Source organism: Hoplias malabaricus, chromosome 3 (assembly GCF_029633855.1).
Source record: "Hoplias malabaricus isolate fHopMal1 chromosome 3, fHopMal1.hap1, whole genome shotgun sequence".
In the NCBI taxonomy this organism is placed as follows: Eukaryota; Metazoa; Chordata; class Actinopteri; order Characiformes; family Erythrinidae; genus Hoplias; species Hoplias malabaricus.
The window spans coordinates 39,914,092-39,939,241 of record NC_089802.1 but is presented as its reverse complement, the minus strand read 5'-3'; the positions used below and the strand labels follow the sequence as shown (position 1 = coordinate 39,939,241).

Sequence of the window (25,150 nt, the reverse complement as noted above, 5' to 3'; positions counted from 1 at the left end):
AATATGACTTTTAATGCTTTTTTAAGAGGATTTTGAATGGTTTATTAGTATGTCAGCTGTGGTAGTGTGAAATCGCACAATTTTTTTTTTTTTTTTTTTTTTTTTGTAAAAATGACAAATTTGTAAAATATTTTTGTCAAATTTATGCTAAATTACTTGCAGCTGTGGTTGCCAGATTTTCACCATGAACTATATGGCCTCAGTGTATAAGATATTGCAGTATGCATTTTTGGCAAGTGTAAAGTTTATATTCAATAGGTGTTTTGTTTACACTATCACTCCCCATACATCCCAGCTCCTCCCAGTCATTGGCCACTTGAACCGCCCCTAATGGTTGTAGTATTTAACAGTGACACAATGTATTTTTCTTAAACAAAACTAAACCAAAATGTAATTTTGCCTGTTATATATGTATATTATGGAATATTGTGTATTTATGGTATTTCACTCTTGCAGAAACTATATTCAAACTTTTTAAAGTTTACAGCCTCTTATTGTCATAGTCTGGCTGTTTTGCACCATGTGATCTATGGATATTTTTTACAGTGTATGCTTGTGTTACTGATGGGAATAATGGTGAGCCTCAGGCCATATTTATGTATTCTAGCTCAACACAACCAAACCTAATTCCTCTCTCTCTCTTTCCTCCTCCAGTCCGGCTCCCTCTGTCACCTGGCGGCGAGTGGACGGTGTTCCCTTCGCTCGTAAAGTGGACATGAGGAAGACCAGCGGAGTGCTGGAGATCCCGTATTTCCAGCAGGAGGACGCAGGGACGTACGAGTGTACGGCGGAGAACTCCAAGGGAAGGAACTCTGTTCAGGGAAAGCTCTCTTTCTACGGTATGTCTCCACGGAAGTGGCATGAATATTTAACCAAAGAGAGGCGCGTGTGTCACTTTGGCTCAGGGTGAAGGGCGTGATGCAGAGAGAACTCCGTTCCAGCGTCAGGAAATCAGCTTAAGAACAACAGGAGGGGGACACACACTTCAGCTCTGCATCAACATGATTAAACCCTCACAGATATGGAGCCGCTAATATTTTTATCCAGATTAAAAAGCAGGAGGAGATGACCTTCCTCTGGTTTTCCTGTGTGTGTGTGTGTGTGTGTGTGTGTGTGTGTTCATGTATGTGTTTGTGTGTGTGTGTATGTGTGTGTGTGTGTTTGTGTGTAGGTAGTGGTGTGTGTGTGTGTGTGTGTATGTTGTGCTGTGTCTTTGTATGTATGAATCTGTGTGTGTGTGTGTGTGTGTGTATGTTGTGCTGTGTCTGTACGTATGAATCTGTGTCCATATGTTTGTGTGTAGGTTGTAGTGTGTGTTTGTGTGTGTGTGTCCATGTGTGTGTGTTGTGTGTGTGTTTGTGTGTAGCTTGTACTGTGTGTTTGTGTGTGTGTGTCCATGTGTTCGTGTGTAGATTGTGCTGTGTGTGTGTGTTTGTACTGTGTGTGTTTGTGTGTATGTGTATGTGTGTGTGTGTGTGTGTGTGTGTGTGTGTGTGTGTGTGTGTATCTATGTACTGTAGCAGATGGCATGATGATTGATATCCAGGTTGACTCCAGATCAAAGCTGTTAAGTGCACTATACTTAGAGTGGAGCCACATGCCATAAACACACCCAGCCACTCAACATCAGGAACACACAACACTTGAGAGAAATCCACCCACTATGCTGACCAGCATCACCACCTTTAATAGTAATAATGAAAGTGATTGGTGTAGAGAGGTGCCTTAACTTCACTGCAACAGAATGGGGGGAGTTCAGTGGGTTTCAGTAGGTTTCAATGGAGTTCCTTGGGTTTCCCTGGGATTCAGAGAAGTTCAGTGGGGTTTAGTGGGGTTTAGTTGGTTTGGACAAGCACTCACTACTAAAACCATAACAGTGTTTGTGTGAGACAATTAAATCTGCGCAAGCTCACATTGATATAATGTTAAATGAGAAATAGTATGAAAAGTCACATGTTCCGTGCATGTGCACCTCACTTTTTTTGTATCTGGAGCTCACCAACCCACACAATGTGAAACAAGTCCACCTAGAGTGTCAGAAAAATATAAAACCCACCATGTACCCACCCTTCACTCTGTACAACATACACCTCAGTTTTATAATAGACCACAATTATTTAGTAAAGCATAAGATTAATACATGAGCAACATATTAACTATGTATTTATCCAAAATGCACTGGTGTTATGAAAATATAATGAAAGATTTGATGAAATATGCTGTGTTTGGTTGGTGCAGTGAAAAGATGAAGCCTGAAGGGATGTAGCTCAGTGATGAGTGGAGCTCTGTGATTGGTGGTAGGTCTCACTGTCATTAGGTATGTGTTTGTTTCAGATTTAAACGTTAAAACCAGGGATTTCAGCAGGAATTACTGGATCAGCCTTGGCTGAAATGGACGGGACTGGGCTGGAATAAAATGGACTGGACTGGGCTGGAATAAAATGGACTGGACTGGGCTGGGATAAAATGGACTAGACTGAACTGGACTGGTTTGGGTGGGGTGAGGTTAGGTTGGGTTGGACTGGACTGGACTGGAAGGTTGGACTGGGTTGAGTTGGGCTGGGCTAGACTGGACTGGACTGGACTGGGGGGTTGGAATGGGCTGAGTTGGGCTGGGCTAGACTGGACTGGACTAGACTGGGTTGGGGAGATGTAGCTACCAGGTGAATGAGTCATGGGCTTCTTTCCTTCTGCAGCCACTCAGCAGCAGGGCATTGTTCATAAGAGACTCTTCTCTATTAAGAAAGTACCGGTAGGCTACAGCACTCTGGGATTTCTCCTTCCCTCATGGGAGTGCTCATTAATGCTCATGCTAAAGGCCACATTAGCTCCACTCAAGACCAGTGTCCCATTTACAGGAGCAGCCTGCGTCCAGCTGAGCGTTTCATTGGCTGTGTCTTATTGTCTGTATTTGCTTCAACGTAAAACACAATTTGGCAGAAGTCATGCTAGTTTATCGGGATAACATTAGCAGAGAATGAGCGGGTATGGAAACAGCACAGAACACACCGCAACACCGTTCTGAATGGGAAGCCAGGCTGCTGAAAGCTCCACCCACTTAGTCTCCATTGTAATGAACAAGCAGGCTCTGCCCCAAAATATCCCTATCCACTTAATATTCATGATAATGTCTGTTAGCAAGCTCCACCCACCTAGTCTCCATGGCAATGGATATCAGCAAACTCCTGTATCTGTGCTGTGGGTGGTCCAGTGTGTATAACTCATCCTGTGCATTAAACAGTTTGCTGATGTTTACAGGTAGCTCTGAGCACCAACGGTCAGTAAATAATGGACATTGCAGTGCACAGTTCCATAACTAGCAGCTAATGGCTAATGGCTAGCAGAAAATTATTTCAGTAGGATTTAGGCTGCGGGTCTTTCCTCCTCTACAGTGCTTACTCTCTCTCTCTCTCTCTCTCTCTCTCTCTCTCTCTCTCTCTCTCTCTCTCTCTCTCTCTCTCTCTCTCTCTCTCTCTCATTCTGTTGTGTCTTCTCTGTGTCTTTTTCTTCTATTTCTCCTTCTCTCCCTCACTCCTCCCTTTTACATTCTACAGCCTCTCTCTCTCTCTCTCTCTCTCTCTCTCTCTTCTCAGGTGATAAAATCGGTAATCTTATTTTGAAGTCCTGTGGAATGAGGGCTGTAGGACATTGGTCAGCAGAGAAGAGAGAGAGAGAGAGAGAGAGAGAGAGAGAGAGAGAGAGAGAAGCAGGGGAATATACAGATCGATGAGTGTATCTCATGTTTATCGCCCCTCTGTCTCTCTCTCTCTTTCTCTCTCTCTCTCTCTCTCTCTCTCTCTCTCTCTCTCTCTCTCTCTCTCTCTCTCTCTCTCTCTCTCTCCTCTCCCTCTCCCTCTCTCTCTCTATTAGCAGTTCTGCGCAGATGTTTTTGTCCTGTTAGGCCTTTTTTTCCTGCCTAGTTCAAAAAGAAAGGAGCGACAACAGGCTTTTTCATGTCATTCAAAGCCACATGAAACGGCTGGTTATTAATTGTCTGTGTGTTTAGCAGAGCTCTGATGTTTTCAGATCTCAGTGCAGATGCCGAAGTGTACATCAAACACCACAACATATCCACATTAACACACCCAGCAGCTACACAGTCAATGTGAGAGGGGTACTATACTTTACAGTATAACATAATAGTTTATGATTATAATGGTGTTGTAATTATGCACTTTGACTGCTGCTCTGTCCAGGGTGTGTTCCAGCATTTCCCCCCGACTGCTCCTAGACTCCAGATTCATCACCTCCCTGAGCAGGATGAAGTGGTTATTATGAATGAATGAAAAGTGTTAATATTCTATGGCTAGCTTGTGTATAGTACACTAGGGCAAAGCATTATAATTTGTTTTCCAATTGTTTGAATAGTTTTCATATTATATTAAACCACTTCATGTTTTGAACCCTTCTGCTCTTCTCTAACTGTTAAAGGCTAGGGTTATGGGGTTGGGACCCAAGTATCACCAGATTGAGTCCCTCATCCAGCATGAAAGTTGGGGGTGGGGAGAGTGAAGGAACAGCACTGACTCCTCCTTCAACATCCACTTGAGCAATCCATCTAATCCACAACTGCTCCCTGGGCACTGGGGATGTGTGTGTTTGTGTGTGTGTGTGTGTGTGTTTCTTATTTGTGGAGATAAAAAGGTTTGATTCCCTCAGTTGTGATGTTTGTCTTGGAAGAATATCCAACTCCTCGTGACTGCACCTCTGTGTGGGCTGGGCTTAGTCAGGGCTCGGCTCCCGTCTTGATTTAAAAGGAAGAGGCTGAATGTCAATACCCTCCCAGTGGGTGAGAGATAGACAGAACAGCACTGACAGAGGGGAGGAGAGAGGGAATGAAAAACGGAGGAGGTGGAGGCTGAAGTGGATGATCTCTTCCACCCTGAAAGGATATTAATGGTCTTACACCTACTTAAGGGGGAAACCTCAGGGTCTTCTAGGCCTTCAGAAACAGGTCGGTCCGCCATTTCCAAAAAGTGATGTTCTTGGGTAAATTCAGAATGAAAACCTAATGGAAAATTGTCCAATCAGGATGTGGTTGTCTAAGTAGATACACATAAGGATGCTTTTCTACTAGTTAGGCCTTCAGAAGCTGGACAGAAGGCTTTAATCACTAGGAAATGGCAATGGAATCAACCACTTTTGGTTCTAGATACATCACAGACCTTGAATCCTCTTTTAAAGTATATGCCCAAAAGATAGGAACACTCTGGAGCAACTGCACATGAGCTTAATATGACCATGTCCAGTACCAAGAGTGAGCAGGAGGGGTATAACACCCTCAAGCACCGGGCAGTAAAACTGTTCTCTTTAGAGGTGGAGTTCCATCCAGTATTTTTGGGATGAGTTGGAGTGCTGTGTATGATCCAGTACTAACCATCCAACATCAGTGCCTGACCTCACTGACTGAGCACCATTAGACCCTTGCAGAAATGTTCAAAAACCTAGTGTAAATCTCTCCCTGCTAAGAGGAAAGAGCTGTAAATTAATACCCTGCTTTCCAGAACAACAAAATAGAAGAAACATATTGGCAATCCTTATTTATTTGTTTACCTTTTAGTTCATTTATTTATTCCCCACCAGGAAGTGTGTTTGTTGTATGTTTTTCTCGCCTCATTATTGGGCAGCTTTGAGTTACACACCTTTAAAAGATAGGAATCGACGTGGCTCATGTATAATTAAAACATCATTTACTTTAATGGTATTGAGTGAGAGTGGTTTATGGTCCTTCAACAAATGAGCGTGTCATGTCCTTCCTCTGCCCTTTGAGATGCAGGACACAGGAACACGGTTCTTGTTTTCGTTGTTGTGTTTTTCCGAGACATATGTAACAAGGATGTCTCGCAAAACAAAGGCGCGTCACACTCTTGCTCACTGTACGTGTCACAGCAGATCAAACGAGGGTCCGGTTCACCTTGTGGAAGAGGCAGCGGTCAGCTGTTTTGTTTATTATTTCTTTATGTGTCATCCCCCAAGTCCGGGAGGGTCATCTCTGAGCTGAGATGAGTTTGACTGGACCCGACATCCACTTCCTAATCTAGGGCTGTGTTCGCATTACCAGCTTAATTTCTCAATTCTGATTTTCTGCCCAAATCTAATCAGTTCGCTTCCAGTTTATTTACAGATCACTTTTTATAACCGACATTGTCAGAAAGCATCTTTACAAAACTCGAAGTGGACTAGATCAACTCCCTGAGAACCAGTGAACAAACCAGTCAGAGGAACCAAGACTCAAAATGAGAGCCCCCTTCAGAACCGGAGAAGGATCCACACAGAGGATGAGCCAAGACTCTCATTTGGAACCAGAGAAAGAGCCACTCAGAGGAGCCAAATAGTCTATAGAGGCCAGGGGTCATGTTATGTGAAATAGCCAAAATCCAGGGTCTTATGGATGGTTGTGTTGGAAGGGTCTTCTGAAAAGGTTTTCTGTAAGCATCTTCTAGAAGGATTTTTTGAAAGGGTCTTCTAGAAGGGACCTCTGGAAGGGTCTTCTGGAGTAGTTTTCTGGAAGGGTGTTCTGGAAAGGTCTTCTGTAAGCATCTTCTAGATATGTTTCCTGGAAGGGTTTTCTGAAAGTGTTTTCTAGAAGCATCCTCTGAAATGATTTTCTGGAAGCGTGTTTAAGAAGCATCCTTTGGGGGGTTCTAGAATGTCCTCTGAACTGGCCTTCTGGAGGGGGTTTCTGGAAGTGTCTTCTAGAAGCATCACCTGAAAGGGTTTTCTGAAGAGTTCTTCTGGGAGTGTCTCTAGAAGTGTTTTGAAAAGGGTTTTCTGGAGGTGTTTTCTAGGAGCATCTTCTGGAATGATCCACATGAAAAGTTTTCTGGAAGAGGTCTCTGAAAGGGTTAACTGGACACCAATGCTGTATATGTGTTTTGTTTTTATACCCCTGTGCAGCTCCTCCACAGCTGATCGAGAAACCGCAGGACCTGCAGAAGGCCATCGACGATTCTCTGCTCTGGGAATGTACGGCCACAGGCAAACCCAAGCCCTCCTACAGGTGGATGAGGAATGGAGAAAATCTAGAGCCCACTGAGGTCAGTCATCCCCAGCTTTCAGGTCTCTCAGACTAAAGTCCAGATTCTAAACTTCACATTGTCAGTACAGACCACTGTTTGTGCAGAGCCTCTGAAAGGGTGAGGCTTTCTTAATTTACAAAACACCATATACTATTAGGTGAGCACCAGATAATATTGAGAGAGCACCAGATCCAATCAGAAAACAGCTTGAATCATGTGACAATAACACTCAGGATTTTTTCATGGATTCTGTTAGTTGTTTACAGGATAGTTACTGGAGATCAATCAGAACAGTCTGGTGCTCACATAATTTTATCTTATGCCCACAAATAAAAATGCTTGCACAAAATAGAACCTCAAAATTTTGGATCAACAAAATAGTATTTGCAGCTGACTAAGATTCATTTAGTGCTCACAAAATTGCATCTGGTGCTCACAAAATAATATCTAGGGCTCACCCAATAACATCAAGTTCTCACCTGACAAAATGTTACCTGGTACTCACTAAATAGTATCTGGTACTGATCTGATCTATATCTGCTCATGCAATATTACCTATTTTTCACCAAATAATATTTAATGCTCACTTGATATTATCTGGTGCTGAGTTGATAAAAATATTTTGTGCTCACAAAATAGTATCCCGGGCGGCACGGTGGCGTAGCAGGTAGTGTCACAGTCACACCGCTCCAGGGACCTGGAGGTTGTGGGTTCGAGTCGCGCTCTGGGTGACTGTCTGTGAGGAGTGTGGTGTGTTCTCCCTGTGTCTGTGTGGGTTTCCTCCGGGTGACTGTCTGTGAGGAGTGTGGTGTGTTCTCCCTGTGTCTGCATGGGTTTCCTCCGGGTGCTCCGGTTTCCTCCCACAGTCCAAAAACACACGTTGGTAGGTGGATTGGTGACTCAAAAGTGTTGTGTTCCTGTCATGAACACAGGTAGTGTTCGGAGGTACGGAGCAGGTAGTGTCACAGTCACACCGCTCCAGGGACCTGGAGGTTGTGGGTTCGAGTCGCGCTCTGGGTGACTGTCTGTGAGGAGTGTGGTGTGTTCTCCCTGTGTCTGTGTGGGTTTCCTCTGGGTGACTGTCTGTGAGGAGTGTGGTGTGTTCTCCCTGTGTCTGCGTGGGTTTCCTCCGGGTGCTCCGGTTTCCTCCCACAGTCCAAAAACACACGTTGGTAGGTGGACTGGTGGATTGGTGACTCAAAAGTGTTGTGTTCCTGTCATGTGCCTAATGATTCCAGGGGTGCTCTGGACAATGTTACAGACAATGAATGAATGAAAATAGTATCTCATGCTCACTTGATATTGTTGGCATTTACAAAATAGGTTTGCTCATTTGATATTATAAGGTGCTCACCAAAGCCAATAGTTTTTAATATAGTATTTATGGACAAAAAATATTATCTGGTGCTGACATAATACCATCTGGTGCTCACAAATTATAGCTGATGCTTAGAAAATAATATATAGGGCTGACAGAATTGCATCTTGTGCTCAAACTCTTACCTGGTTATCAAAAATACTGTCTCACCAAACAATACGTAGTGCTCACTTGATAATATCTGGTGCTCAACTGAAGAAATAATATCTGCAAATTCAACACTATGTGGTGCCCACCAAATAATATCCAGGGCTCACTGAATAGGACCTAGAGTTAAAGAATAGTATCTGGTGTTTACCTGATAAAACAGTGTCTGATGCTCACAAACATGTATCTGGTGCAAACAAAAGAGTATATTCACATGCTTTGAATTTCATTTGATAGTTTAAGCATGTTAAATGTTGACATAATTTGATATCTGCTAGATTTTAATCCCTGTTTCTCACCAAGCTGACGGCATAGGGTGTGTGAGTCTGTAGACTCCTCTAAAGACTGTTCTGTCTGTTACAGCTTACCACCTTAGACAGCAACTCCCTCTAATCTCTGCATATGTAACCGACCCCTGTGTGAAATCCCACCTCTGTTTGTGGACTGTGGGGATGAGTTATGGGACATTAGGGTGATGCATTTACAAAAGACTCAATTTCCCAGGATCCTCTGGCATTCAGAGGGTGCATTATTCAGTGGAGATTGATTGTGGGTCTTGTAATAAATAAACAAATAAACACACTTTATGGAAATGCGCTTCACTGCGCAACATGCTGGTGAGCGAACGCAGGGCATCAATCCACATACAAACCCTGTACTCACAGTAAAAGACGAGGTGGGACTGTATTATTCTGACCAGCAGCACTTCGTCCAACAGACTGACCGTGCAGGAACACTTCAGCGTACATCTCCACACTGAATAATTAACAATCTGGACACTGGGCTCTTTGTTCTTCATCCAAAACAAAGACTCGACTTTCACTTTCTGTGAGTCTCTAAACTAATGCCGTCAATCCATTGGCATTAACCACGCACAATTAATCACTTGGTTTTGAGTCATTATTTGTGACTAATCAGCCATGTTTGACCCTACAGTCGAGATGTTCTAGTTTTAAATCAGTGTCATCGAGTGACAAGAGTGGGGAAATGATTGAATATTGAAATAGAAATATACTTTAAATACTTTGAAACTTATTGGCATCTAATATAACTGTTTTAAAGGAACACCAGGCAAGATTTGGGGTCCTAGCCTCCTCGAAAAGTTACATAGCTACATTTCTGCAATGCTGAGCCCAGTGCAGCACTGACTGAGGCTCTATTCTCCCTATTTCATGTCAGTGGAGCATCACAATGATTTTGAAGCTGTCATTTTAAGAGACACATACAACTTAGTGTTGCTTTAAATAGAAAACATAAATGAAAGATTTATGAAATTAAAGCAACTTCAAATTTAGAATGTATACAGACTTTGGTACATTTACGGTCCCTGAAGATTTACACTGGATGGTGTTACTTTGCTGGCAGCAAACGGTACCATCACAGTGACAGTTTTTCTGAGAGTGTCAGAACGGCCAGATCAGAATTCATGACACTTGGACATTAATCTGTCTCTACCTTCCTCTTTATTTCACACTCCCAGGAGGGAAAGATCGACACAGTGAGGAATGATATGTGTAAGATCATCCAAAGCATTTTCAATTTCGTTTGAGGAATTCAGGGAATGGAAACTGGTGCAATTTTCATTTTAATAAGAACAATATTAGGAAACTAAAATGAAATAAAAAGGTTCAAAATCCAGTTCCCTGTCACTTGTTTATGAGAAAACACAATTTGTGAATATTGGTATTCGGTTTCTGTAAAAACTATAAATGAGATAATCCCATGTTGCAGCAGGTCTTTTTCAGTTTTATATTTTCATGTCGTTATAAACTCTGCTCAAATGTGGATCACTGAAATATTAAACTCATTCCTCTTTGAAAGCCTATGTTTGTAAGAGATGCCCAGTTCACACATAGAAAGGTTAAAAATAAATCATACACGCAGCCTCTGGATTATCAGTGATTTTACTTCAAGTTTTTATTATTTCAAGTTTTCATTTTCTCTTAATTCTTCATATTATCCACTATTTGTCTCATAGAACATCATTTGAAAAAGGAAAGTGGTCACTGTGGTAGAGTGCTGCAGTAAATCACCAGTCCATCCTCCATTCCTTCATTTCAAAATGACCATTCCCTCTGGTCAGTGTGTGAAGAACTGTATTAGGTGCATGTGGACAGTTCAGGAGTGTGGTCTGTTCAGACTGATGTCAGAAAAAGATCACATTACAAAGACTGTGTGAACAGCCAAACTGAATTATTGGAAATTGGATTTGGGCCAATTTCACCCACGTGTGAACATAGCCGCAGTCCCAGGGCTGTATGATGTCACATATCTTTGTTCTATTAGGTGAACAAATGCATTTTAATTTGTTTTTCGTCTAATGTATAATTATAATTCAAATTTCAAACATTCTCTTTTGTCATTGTATGGTAATTGATGCATTGTATTAAAATGAAAACTTTTATTTTATAAAAAAAAAAATTAATTAAAACGATGAGTGAGAAAAATTAATTGGTCACTGCATTCGTTATGAGTTCCATCAGAAAAAAGTGCTGCAGAAGAATGTGATGGATTTGTTCTGTTCTTGGGGATAATATTGTATCCAAGACTATGTGTCAGTTTTGGATTAGACGATTTAAAGTTGGAGATTTCAATGCTAACAATCGTCAAATGAAATAATATTTTATTCTGAGATATTTTTGTGTAGTTTCCATAAAATTATCAAAAACAAACAAAAAAAAACAGCAGGCTGTTTGAATTTCATATTACAATTATACACAAAAATGCTGTAATGAGAAATGAACCGAACCAGTGGACCAGTCACTCAAAAACAAATGTATTTTGGGATTTACAGATCGTAGGTTGTCATTCCAGTGCAATAGAGATGTAGGTCAGTTTGATTACTTCTAGTCCACAAGTACCATTATAACTGTCCTACTTTAAGTAATGGTAACTTGAGTGACCTGCATTCTACCCACTCCCATTGTGTTTGAAAAACTTTTCACTCGCCCTTATTTAGCTTTATTAATTTAGTGAATATTACTGATCTTGGGGCGTCACATGGTGCAGCAGGTAGTGTCTCTGTCACAGCTCCAGGGACCTGGAGGTTGTGGGTTCGAGTCCTGTGTGTTCTCCCTGTGTCTGGGTGGGTTTCCTCCGGGTGACTGTCTGTGAGGAGTGTGGTGTGTCCTCCCTGTGTCTGCGTGGGTTTCCTCCGGGTGACTGTCTGTGAGGAGTGTGGTGTGTTCTCCCTGTGTCTGCGTGGGTTTCCTCCGGGTGCTCCGGTTTCCTCCCACAGTCCAAAAACACACGTTGGTAGGTGGATTGGTGGATTGGTGACTCAAAAGTGTTGTGTTCCTGTCATGTGCCTAATGATTCCAGGGGTGCTCTGGACAATGTTACAGAAAATGAATGAATGAAAATAGTATCTCATGCTCACTGTGAAGGACTGGCACCTCCCCCCCCCCAGGGTGTGTTCCTGCCTTGCGCCCAGTAATTCCTCCGGACCCATCCGTGACAACGAATGAATGAATGAATTACTGATATTCAGTTGTTTGTACTGTCACCTAAGGTCACTTCACTAATACTCTTTTCATCATAAAAAACACACTATTTCTATTTTCAGTCATGTTCCAGATTTAAAACAAGCTGAAATTTCAAAGCAGCTGTTTGTGTTAATGAAGATGAAGTGGTTGAAAGAAGTGTTAGAAAGCGACAAAACTGTTGACTGTTAGCACTACTCTGGTGCCCTCTAGTGTTGTGGAGAACAGTCTGTGTAAAATATGACAACATTTCCTATTGAAACTGCGTCAGTTTGAAGATATTAGCAGGAAGCCTGATGCCACTTTTGCTGCTCCCTGCCAGATATTGTCTATGGTGTCCCAAGTTGCTATGTTTCCCTGAGCTGGTGTCAAGGTAGTGTCAGCAGAAAGAGAGAAAGTACAGAACAGAGAGAGAGAGAGAGAGAGAGAGAGAGAGAGAGAGAGAGAAGAGAGAGAGAGAGAGAGAGAGAGAGAGAGAGAGAGAGAGAGAGAGAGATAGAGAGAGAGAGAGAGTGTGAGCTCCAGGCCGAGGAGTGGGAGAGAAGCGTATATCAGTCCTCAGCCGCTCAGATAGCACTATTAATTAAGCGTGACGGTCCACTTTAATCAGCAGTTTTACATGGAGGGGGACCTGAGGGGGACCATCTGCACGCCTTCTGCTGAATTAAACTGATCGGCAAAGTTAACACTCAGGATAATGCGTCTGAATTTAACCCCGTCCCTCCCAGTGTGGACAGTTTCCAGTTTTAGAGGCTCTCACTGGACGCTTTGAAGCTCTGTGTGTTTTAAACATTAGAGGTCACAAGTGAAATTAGTGCACTGCAATTTACACAATGTTTAAAGCCTGAAAACATTGATAAAGTTGTGGTTAATTGTGTGGAAATGTCCACTCACTGGCCACTCTGTGAGACACTCCTCCCTCGTTGGTCCACCTTGTAGATGTAAAGTCAGAGACAGTAGCTCATCTTTCGCTGCACAGTGTGTGTCGCTCGTCAGCTGGCTGTTTTTGGTCAGTGGACTGTTCTAAGTCCAGATACTGAGGAGTTTAAAAACTCCAGCAGCACTGCTGTGCCTGATCCACTTGTACCACCAAATCATACCTGCTCTGTGGGCATTGAAGAGCCGGGTGAAAGGGATAACAAAGTATGCAGTGCAACAAATAGACTACAGCCTGTAACTGTAGAACTACTAAGTTCTCCTGTGTGGTCAGTGGGGCTGGGAGAATGGTGTAGAAACAGAGAGGCCATTTCAGTTTAATGCCTTAAATGCATTATAAAGCCTAATGAATGTAGCATTGTTAAAGAGTCAATCCTCCAAATGGATGCAGGGCAGTTTCCATCAGGTCCACCTCAGCAGTGCCATGTTCCACCACGGAGGAAAGGTCCTCATTGATTAAACGTAATGAAGAACCCAACGAGCCGCCGCCCACTTCTCCGCCATCGCTGACCTTTCCTTATCACATTGATTACAGCGCTGATGTTGACAATGACATTTGGAGATTGCAATAGTCTTAACATTGATTTATTCATTCTTTCCTTCATTTATTCCTTTATTCCATGGAAAAATCAAAGGCAAACAAATGGGAAAGGCTAAACCAAGCACTGTGACCCAATCAAGGATTTACCGGTTCACCAGGGGTGACATTAGTCAATAGAATATACAATCATGCCTTTCCCAAACAGGAGACTTCACTGAAACACTGCAGTAGTGACTCTGATGTCACATTTACTGCATGGCAGCTGCTAACTCCAGACTAAATGTCCTTGGCTCTCAGTTTCAGCCTGGAATGGGTTTCTGAGAGGATTTTAGCATCACAGTGCATTTAGGACACACCATGGGTCTACAGGTTTGGTCATCTTAGACATCTTGTGTAGCTAAAATTATTAATAACAGCTGTCTAGACACTTTTGGACATAGAATGTGGCAAACTAAGAATATATGGAGTAGTGGAATACTTGCTCCATGTACACACATCCTCAACACATTCTCTACACTCTGAGAGAGAAGGGGACCACACTGTACCTCCTAGGGTACAAACACTTATCACTGGGTTAGGACCCTCAGGGAGCCATCTTCTATACCCTGAGTTACAGATAATAATTCTACCATTGTACATTTTATTTTATTTTCAAAACATCGTATGGTACCCTAAGAAACGCTCATGAACCGCACAGTAAAGATTACCAAAAATCAGTGGGTTACATGCACACATTTGTCATTCCTTTAATTAATAAAAAGAACATGTCATACTCCCTTTTCCACGAGTGAATACTGCTTTGACCTGCTTTGGTCAAAATACCACAAGATCAAAACCCACAGCAGTGTTATCCCCCTGTGTAAACAGCCCTGTTCAGAACGCCCGCTTTCAGCACCTGTTCCTTTAAATGATAATGAGCCACTCGCTGTTCACCCCGACCCCGAGCGCACAGCAGTGAGGAGCGAGGAGCAGAAGCTCTGGATTTTTGCTTGGTTCTCTTTCTTCTCCGTTTTTACTCAGTGCTCTTATTTCTCCGCACTTGTTGTGTCTGTTGTGCTGCGTTTAACCTCGTCTTTGTGCTCTCACTGATCCAGCGCTGTGATTGGACAGACTCTTGACAAGAGCGGGGCAAATCTAAAACTCTGCACTTGACATCAGAGCACAATCAGAAGGTCTCAATTCACCCTGTGTTTCTTGACATAGGCAGCACACAGAAAACTGTCTGTATGGTATTGGATGGTTTTACAATATCTTCTCTTAAAAATGATCCCCTTCATATTGTTTGTGTAGTTTTATGTGTTTTATGTAGTTCCAAACCAATCTCACTAATGGCAATCTAAATATAACCAGAAATGACCAAATGTCCGGGCCGTCCGGTGAAGACGCTGTGTTTTCCTGCTGTGTTTGGGCTCTAAAATGTGATTTATTCATGTTTAATTATCGGTCAGACAGACTCTGGTCAGACATGTGTGGGCAGGGTTGATACGAGGGACACAAACTTGAGATAACCCTCAGTTCTGAGAGTATTAGAGCTGTCATAAAACTGTCAGCTTAGAGATATAAGCCTGGCTTACCTTCTCCTCCTCTCCTCACTCATTCTTTCTATTTCTCTCTCTCTCGCACTCTCTCTCTCTCTCTCTCTCTCTCTCTCTCACTCTCTCTCTCTCTCTCTCTCTCTCTCACTCGAACCCCCCTCCCCACCTCTTTCTTTTTCATGTTCAGCGTCGGGCCATATTTCCACATCATAAACTGTACAGATTTATGACTGTCGTATTTTACCACCTTTCTGAGCCTCATCCTGCTATACGTTCTTTCAACACACACACACACACACACACACACACACACACACACACACACACACACACACACATCAGTCACACTCTCCCCATTAACAGCAAAGGCCCAGATTTATGGCTGGCGGCGTCCATCAGGTCGTGGACATAACTCACACTCCTGGATGGCCAACGCTTTTATGCAGATTAGCAATCTCACTAAGAGACCCTTACCAGAGAAATCTGTCTTTGTTCTGTGCAGGAAAGAGTGCAGGTGGTTAATGGCGCTCTGTCCATCAGCCGCCTGGAGCTGTCTGACGCTGGAATTTACCAATGCGTGGCGGGGAATAAATACGGAGAGGTGTACTCCAACGCCGAGCTCAGAGTCATCGGTAAGCTGAATATTTACGTTCTTTATAACTGTAAACAATAAACCAGAGCACATCCCACAAAAATATGGCATTCCAAGATAAATCGGTTGCAGTGTCTCTGAAATACTGAATGTTTCTCAGGTTCAATTCCGAGTTAGAACATTATCAGATGGTTAGTTTAGTCTGAACCTTTATTTCTTGTGCTATAGGAGCGCTCTGTCATTTCTCCAGTGATTTTTCCTCATGTTATAAAACAGCTGTAAAGCTGACACCTAGTGGCTGAGCCTCTGATACATCCAGACCACTAGGGGTCAGTGTAAGGATTGTAAAATATCTCTAGAGAAAACGACTGAATGCACTGTAGGTTGGCTTCATAATGGCTTCATAATGTATATCAACATATTTTAAGGAAAAAGATTTTTCTACACTTAGTGTAAGGATTAGGATTAGAGTAAGTGTCAGGGTTGTGGTAAGGTTTAGGTTTAGTTTGTGATTTAGGCTCAGGTTTAGTGGGTTTAGTTTACAGTAAATATTAGGGTAATGGTAAGTTAAGGATTAAAGTAAGGCTGGGGTTAAGGTGTTATAGTAAACGTAAGAGTAAGGGTCAATGCTGGGGTTAGGTTTAGGGTAAAGGTTTGGATTAGGTTTAGATTTAGTGTAAAAGTTACTAATCGTTATGGTTAAGGTTACAGTAGAAATGTCCACAATGTGAATGGAGGTCTATGTAATGTCCCCTAAAACCACAGAGACAAGACTGTGCATCTGTGTGTGTGAGTGTGTGTGTGTGTGTGTGTGTGTGTGTGTGTGTGTGTGTGTGACCATTTTAATGTCGTTCTCATATTTACAGCCCCTCAGCACCACAGGCAGATGACACTCTGTCCTCTCCTGAGTTCTCACCTCGCTGGAGGACGTTTGATCTTATGTATCATTGTGTTTTGTGCTGGTCCCTCTCTTAAAAAACAAAAAATCAATAATATACATTCAGGGAAATATACTTAGTACACACACACACACACACACATACACACACATTCAAAAAGTATGCCTTTGTAGGTGAAATAAAATTAAATGTAGACTATATATATATTAGTTTCCTTCATATCCTTCATACGTGGATTAAAGGTGCAATCAGTCATTTTCTTTTGTGATTCATTGTGATATTAAACAGGAATTCCACTGACACCTAGAGGTCTTCGTGGATCAGAGTTGTTGTTCTCACCCTATTGTTTGAAAGGCTGACCTACTGTGAGTGACCCACTATATGGAGCATAAATTAGTTCATTTGGCTGGAAAAATGAGGGGCGGGGGTGGGGTGAAGGAACAGCACTTTCTCATCCCTCAACACCCACAGCCCAGGTGCCTATGAGCAGGCCAACCCGGAAATTCACCCTGGGATTGAGGTGGATGCCAACTGCTCTGATTGAGTGTGTGTGTGTGTGTGTGTGTGTCTTTCCAGTGCCAAAGAGGGATTGACTATTCCTTCAACCCTCATTATTTTGGTCCATAATTTTGCTCATTTTAAGTCGTATGTTCAAAGTTGTCTTATTTATCTTTTATTTTAATGAGATCATTTAATTTGATAAGTTAATATTAAACACACAATGTTTGGAAAAAGCAAAAATAATGATGCAGCGATCTCAGTCTGAGACATATTCAATATTTCACCTGGATTGAAGATGAGTTCACTAAATTAAAGTGTGTTTTTCTCCATGGAAGTGATGGTAAACACTCGTCTGAGAGAGAGGGAGGGGGACTGAAAGGACGTGACATTTTCCTTTTGTTTTTCTTCCCAATAAAAATGAATGTGTGGTAATTAAGGTGTGTATATTTAGTTCAACCTTCAGAGCCTCATTCACCTGAGCATGGGCACGCACACACACCCACACACACACACACATATTCAAGTTTGTTTTTATGCATTGTGGGATCATCATAACACAAATAAAGTGTTACATCACCTTTACCGTGAAATTATTCCAAGAGACATACATTGTGTATGTATTCATTTTCCTTAATAAAGAAATGCTAATTTCTTCAGATTCATTGCACCCCACCTGCAGCACCTACACGCCCCACACTTTGAGAAATGCTGCCTTAAACCCAACCCTAAACCTTAACTTACCTTAAACCTTACCCTATGTGCAACCCTAACCCTAAACCTAAACATATATAACCCTAAACACATGATAACTCTAAGAACTCTTAAGATTATTAGAGTCTTATAATCTGTTTTCACATTAATGTGGTGGGACAAACTTGTGGTCATCAAATCGAATGTAAAATACCATGTAAGTACCATGTCCTGCAGTGTGTGTGTATGTTTTGGTCCCCACAGTGTGATATAAAATGAGCTTTTATTGATACAAGCATTCACAAACTCACCTACTCACACAGGAGCACACAAATACACACACACACACACACACACACACACACACACACAAAAAATACACACATTGTGTTTTTGAACTGAAGGGTGTAAATTAGGAGCTAGACTAATCTTCTGGGAAGGCTTTAAACTAGATACCAGAACATTGCTGTGAAGATTTGATGGCATTAAGGCAAACTTTAATGAGGCCAGGTACTGATGTTGGATGATTATTTCTGGATCTCCACTCTACAGAGAAGCATTTAAGCAGCTGCACGTGAGCAATGGCAGGAGGGGTATAAATCCCCCAGCACAGGAATGTGGAGCAGTGGAATTGCATTCTCTGGAGTGATGGAGCTCTCCCAAGTACTTTAAAGATGAGTTGGGGTGGTCTTTGTGATCCACGACGATTGTCCACCATCAGCGTCTGACCTTGATAATGTTGCTGTGGATGAATGCCATCAGATCCTCACATCTGTGCTTCAATATCTGGAGTAAACCTGGGGCTGAGTCTGTTAAGTAACTGGCGATGAACCTCATCCAATCACCCTTTGTCTTGTTTCCAGCGGTGGCTCCAGATTTCGGGGGGAACCTGCTGAAGACCCACACTCTGGTGAAGGAAGGAGGAGATGTTCTGGTCGAGTGCAGACCTAAAATGTCTCCAAGAGGAACAATCTCCTGGAGGAAAGGGAGCGAGACTTTGATGGAGAACAGCAGGTATTTCCAGCTTCTCATTTCTGAGATAAGATCTACATCAGATATCCAGTGTCACCTGAGTAGAGGTGTGAGATCAGATCTCCAGTGTTTCCTGAGTGGACGTGTGAGATCAGGTCTCCAGTGTCTTCTGAGTAGAGGTGTGAGATCAGATCTCCAGTGTTTCCTGAGTGGAGGTGTGAGATCAGATCTCCAGTGTTTCCTGAGTGGATGTGTGAGATCAGATCTCCAGTGTTTCCTGAGTGGAGGTGTGAGATCAGATCTCCAGTGTTTCCTGAGTGGATGTGTGAGATCAGATCTCCAGTGTCTTCTGAGTAGAGGTGTGAGATCAGATCTCCAGTGTTTCCTGAGTGGACGTGTGAGATCAGATTTCCAGTGTCTTCTGAGTAGGGGTGTGAGATCAGATCTCCTGTGTTTCCTGAGTGGAGGTGTGAGATCTGATCTCCAGGGTTTTTCCAGCGGGTTCTGGAGGTCTGATAACTCCTGCTTGGATGAGGACTAGGTTTCAGTGATTAATGTGCTTGTTGTATCTTTTCTATTATTCACGGCCACAAAAAACCTGACTCTGACTCTCAGCTATCTTCTCCAGCTGCAGGAACTGATCACTGAAGGAGATTGTGTGTCTCTAAGAGATCAGACTCAGTACTGCATTAGGACTATATATATATATATATATTAACACACCTGTGTAACTATACAGCAGTAAATCTGCTGATTTTCTATTTGTGTGCATTTGTCTATTCTTCATTCTTTTTTCTTTCTTTCAAGCCCCCTCTCTTCTCTCGGTTGTTTTTTTTTTTGTTTGTTTGTTTGTTTTTTTTGTTTGTTTTTTTTTACGTAGAGCGAGTGGAGTGTGAGCTAATTGCTCTCAGCAATGTGTGTAAGTGTTAATCAGCCTCAGTATTTGTGTGTGTGTGTGTGTGTGTCTGTCTGTCTGAGTGTGTGGGGGTTATCAACAAACACACGGACCTCTGAGAATAAAAGAGTGACAGAGGATAGCAGGTCCAATCAACAGGGTTACATCACACACACACACACACATGCACACAAACACACACACACACACACACAATGCCAGAGAGACAGTAAGAAAGAGCAAATGTTAGAGAATAGAAGAGAAATTAAAAGATGGAACGAGTGAAAGAGAGAGTGAGAGAAAGACAGAAAGAGATACTCATGGTTTACATATTCAAAGCTGGTGTTGGTGCTTGTCAAACAAAGTGGCTATGTGTTTGCATCTGGGTTTTATTGCTTCGTCCTTCAGCTGCTCTGTGTGTGTGTGTGTGTGTGTGTGTGTGTGGGTGGGTTCTCTTTCAGTTTTTCAATATATGTGTCTCTCTTCACACACAGTGACAAAATACACGTTGCTTCCATGCATTTGGGGACACTAACCCCTACACTGCTTTTAATCTTAACCCTAAACCCTTACCCTACTCACTAATCACTAACCCTAACACGACATGTGTCTACATCTTAAAATGTAACATTGTGCATTGTGGGGACAAGCAGAAGCATTTGCACTGAATTTACCAAAACTCAGATCAGTGTTACATGACGGCAAAAGTCAAATCAGATTCAAATAATGTGAACGTAGCCTAAATACCAGTCCATTTAAAGTGGACTGGTGAAATGGAATAAAATAATCAGGCACTGGCATGAAACTGACATGTCTTTTAAAGTGGACTGATGTAATCTGACATTTAATTTGGACTGAGAAATCTGAATTAGAAAATTAGGCACCAGCATGTAATTTCTGTCATTTAAGGTGGACTGGTGAAACTAAATGTTTAAAGTGGACAGATAGATTGTAACAAGAAAGTTAGGCACGAGAATGTAATCCCTGTGACATTTAATGTGGAAAGGCCAAATGACATGGAAAACAAATGAACTGTATTAATCTTGTCATTTCTATAAATTATATTCCTTCATTTTGAAAACTGAGGCTACAGTTGTTTTTAACTGTGCGGTGTGTTTCTTGATCTGTGTTGTGGTGTGGTGTGGAGTGGTCAGTTCTTAGTTCAGGTTACTAGTGAAAATGAGGATCCATCTCTGAGTTGGTACCAAGGCCTGCGGTGTGTTGCAGATTCCCGCTGGTGTGGGACGGACTGATTGTTTACTGTGTGTGGTTTATACAAACGGCTGCTGTTTATCTAGAAGATGGTGGAAGATATTGACCCTCTGCTTTCAGAAGCAAAAGGTGCATCATCAGAATCCTCTCCTCTGCCCCGACGGCCGGGAGCAATACATCACCACCGCGCTGTATTTACAGAGGACCGCCTTCATGGGATCTCCATTTCTGTATTCACACTGGTTTTGAAGTTTCGACCAAAATGCCCTGGGCCACCTGGATGCTACCAGACATGGGGGTAATTAAAGAGAAAAATGCACAGATCACAGGTTGCGAATGTGCGTCGCAGCTTGTATTGCGGCGGATTAAAGCCGTGTCACAATGTTGGATTGCATTGTCAATAGCTGGACGCCGGCCAGGGAACTTCTGCAGGACTGAATATATCTCTGGGAAAATGCTGACTTTCCCCTTCTTCAGCTCCCGGGTGTGGACCAGACCATCTACGACCACACTCACACACACACACACACACACACACACACACACACACAGCCACGCACACACAGAGATCACACACACAGACCACACATATAAACACAAAGCCACGTATATTTTTCCACACCAAATAGAGCCCATGGACATACACACTCCAACACCACACAAATTTGAATACGCACACACACACAAACACACACACACACACACACACAGACAGACAGACAAAGAGAAAAACATTTACATGTGTAGATTTCTAGCGCTACATACACAGATACACACACACACACACACCCAGAAGGGTCAGAAATGGAATTGTTTGTCTGAAGCATTCAGAGATATTCAGGTCTGACTGCTGCTGTGTTGTCGATGACTTTATTACTTTCAGACTTCATTCCATCTCTGAGAGCTCTGCCCTTTTCCTCCAGACCTCGCTCTCAGAACCTGGGGGACGTTCTGCTCACAGCCTCACACTCAGTGATGCTGAGGTCTGGGCTCTGGGGCCATTCTAATGGTCCTTTTAAACAGGATATTTCAGTCAACATTTATTATCAGAGCCATAACACACTGCTGTTCACCCCTTCACCGTGGCCTCTCTGATCGTTTCATTAGAGTGGATCCATCAGCTCCCGTTAGGTCTGACGCCTCAGTGCCATTTACCCTCTGAACTGGACGCCACACTCAGGCAGCAACAAAAATAACACTGCCACTCTCATTAACCACATGTGACGCTGGAGACGAATAAATAATCAGCCGTGCTCGGTTTATGTAGATCAGCACTGGAGCATTTCTGCTGACATCCACTGATGCTTTAGTCCTCATGTATTTCAACATTGGTTTCAGCATTGATGTTTCAGCACCTGGATTTCAGTACTAATCTTTCAGCACAGACGTTACAGCACCGACGTTTCAGAACCGACGTTTCAGCACCGACTTTTCAGCACCAACGTTACAGCACCTACGTTTCAGCACCGACGTTTCAGCACCAACATTTCAGCACCAATGTTTCAGCACCGACGTTTCAGCACCGACGTTTCAGCACCGACGTTTCAGCACCGACGTTTCAGCACCGACGTTTCAGCACAAATGTTTCAACACAGACGTTTCAGCACAAATGTTTCAACACAGACGTTTCAACACAGACGTTTCAGCACAGACGTTTCAGCACTGACGTTTCAGCACCGATGTTTCAGCACCGATGTTTCAGCACCAATGTTTCAACACAGACGTTTCAGCACAGACGTTTCAGCACTGATGTTTCAGCACCGATGTTTCAGCACCAATGTTTCAACACAGACGTTTCAGCACCGACGTTTCAGCACAAATGTTTCAACACAGACGTTTCAGCACAGACGTTTCAGCACTGACGTTTTTAACACAGACGTTTCAGCACCGACGTTTCAGCACAGACGTTTCAGCACTGACGTTTCAGCACTGGCATTTTTAACACAGACGTTTCAGCACCGACGTTTCAGCACAGACGTTTCAACACAGACGTTTCAGCACAGACGTTTCAGCACTGACGTTTTTAACACAGACGTTTCAGCACCGACGTTTCAGCACAGACGTTTCAACACAGACGTTTCAGCACAGACGTTTCAGCACTGACGTTTTTAACACAGACGTTTCAGCACCGACGTTTCAGCACAGACGTTTCAGCACTGACGTTTCAGCACCGATGTTTCAGCACCGACATTTCAACACAGACGTTTCAGCAATGACGTTTCAGCACTGACGTTTTTAACACAGACGTTTCAGCACCGACGTTTCAGCACAGACGTTTCAGCACTGACGTTTCAGCACCGATGTTTCAGCACCGACATTTCAACACAGACGTTTCAGCAATGACGTTTCAGCACCGATGTTTCAGCACCAATGTTTCAACACAGACGTTTCAGCACCAACGTTTCAGCACAAATGTTTCAACACAGACGTTTCAGCACAGACGTTTCAGCACTGACGTTTCAGCACTGATGTTTCAGCACCGATGTTTCAGTACCAATGTTTCAACACAGACGTTTCAGCACCGACGTTTCAGCACAAATGTTTCGACACAGACGTTTCAGCACAGACGTTTCAGCACTGACGTTTCAACACAGACGTTTCAGCACCGACGTTTCAGCACAGACGTTTCAGCACTGACGTTTCAGCACTGACGTTTCAGCACTGATGTTTCAGCACAAATGTTTCAACACAGACGTTTCAGCACAGACGTTTCAGCACAGACGTTTCAGCACTGACGTTTCAGCACCGATGTTTCAGCACCAATGTTTCAGCACCAACATTTCAGCACAGACATTTCAGCACTGGAGTTTCAGCACTGGAGTTTCAGCACTGATGTTTCAGCACCAATGTTTCAGCACCGACATTTCAGCACAGACGTTTCAGCACAGACGTTTCAGCACCGAAGTTTCAGCACTAATGTTTCAGCACTGATTTTTCAGCACAAATGTTTCAACACAGACGTTTCAGCACAGACATTTCAGCACTGGAGTTTCAGCACCGACATTTCAGCGCTAATGTTTCAGCACCGGCGTTTCAGCACAGACATTTCAGCACAGACGTTTCAGCACTGACATTTCAGCACAGACGTTTCAGCACTGGCGTTTCGGCACCGACGTCCCAGGACTAATGTTTCAGCATCGACGTTTCAGCACCAACGTCTCAGCACTCATGTTTCAGCATCGACGTGTCAGCACTGACGTTTTAGCACTAATGTTTCAGCACCGTCGTTTCAGCACTGACGTTTCAGCACTGAAGTCTTAGCACTGACGTTTCAGCAGTGACAATTCAACATTGACATTTTAGCACTGACATTTCAGCACTGATGACTTAGCACTGACGTTTCAGCACCGACATTTCAGCACTGATGACTTAGCACTGACGTTTCAGCACTAATGTTTCTGCACAGGCATTGTGGAGCTGATTTGGCCTTTTTTTAAATTTGATGGAATGGTTTTTGTGTCTTATTTCTTTCACTCTCTCTTTTAAATCTCTCTTCTTTGAGAGAGTAGTTGATCTGACACTTAATGTCTTCCTTATCTGCTGAAGGATGAAAAAAATTCTGATTGGCTAGTTCCAAAGGAAAATTAGTAAATAAAAAGTGTGGTCTATGACTGTTAAAGAATCATTCACATCATATATAGATATATATATATATAAATATAGATATTCTAATGTGCATATTTCCCTGGGTGTGCTGTTAAAATAGTTCACCTGGACGAATCCAACCTGTACATGTTTCATTATCCATCCGCTCAGCTCCTGTTCGGTTTGATGCCTCGGTCACTGTCACCAATGCTGTTTAACCTTTGACCTGGATGCCACACTCAGGCAGCAACAAAAAAATACACTGCCACTCTCATTAACCACATGTGACGCTGAAGACGAACAAATAATCAGCCGTGCTCATTTTATGCAGATCAGTGCTGGAGAGTGAAGTGTACACACCTGTCTGAGAGCTGATGCTGATCAGAGCATTGTGTGTGTGTGTGTGTGTGTGTGTGTGTGTGTGTGTGTGTGTGTGTGTGTGTGTGTGAGAACTCTTTTTGTGGAAGATTAATTGCCTTAATTGCGTGAGCGCTCCTCTGCGGAGCTGGAAGGAGGAGAGTCGTGTCACCGGTAGGTAATTCATCTTCATAGTCACGCAACAACCCCCTCCCTCCCTCTTTCTCTTCCCTCTGTTCCTGTTTTTCACTACTGGAGAGAGTGAGAGAGAGAGAGAGAGAGAGAGAGAGAGAGAGAGAGAGAGAGAGAGAGAAGAGAAGTGTATGTGTCAGTTTTCAGCTATAAGCAGAGATCCTTTTAAACATCACACACTACATTCTGCTGGGGTATAATACTGTTACTACTACTA

The 25,150-nt window shown here is 42.9% G+C and overlaps 1 protein-coding gene across 1 annotated transcript in view; it reads left to right on the top strand.

Annotated features, from left to right (window-relative positions):
• The window catches only part of cntn4 (contactin 4), a 239,177-nt gene that overhangs the window by 145,403 nt on the left and 68,624 nt on the right, over nucleotides 1–25,150 (top strand). Inside the window, exons 8-11 of the mRNA XM_066663326.1 lie at nucleotides 655–839; nucleotides 6,898–7,037; nucleotides 15,541–15,670; nucleotides 18,584–18,734. Of these exons, the coding sequence (XP_066519423.1) occupies nucleotides 655–839; nucleotides 6,898–7,037; nucleotides 15,541–15,670; nucleotides 18,584–18,734 (606 nt within the window). The remainder of the gene's footprint in view (nucleotides 1–654; nucleotides 840–6,897; nucleotides 7,038–15,540; nucleotides 15,671–18,583; nucleotides 18,735–25,150) is intronic.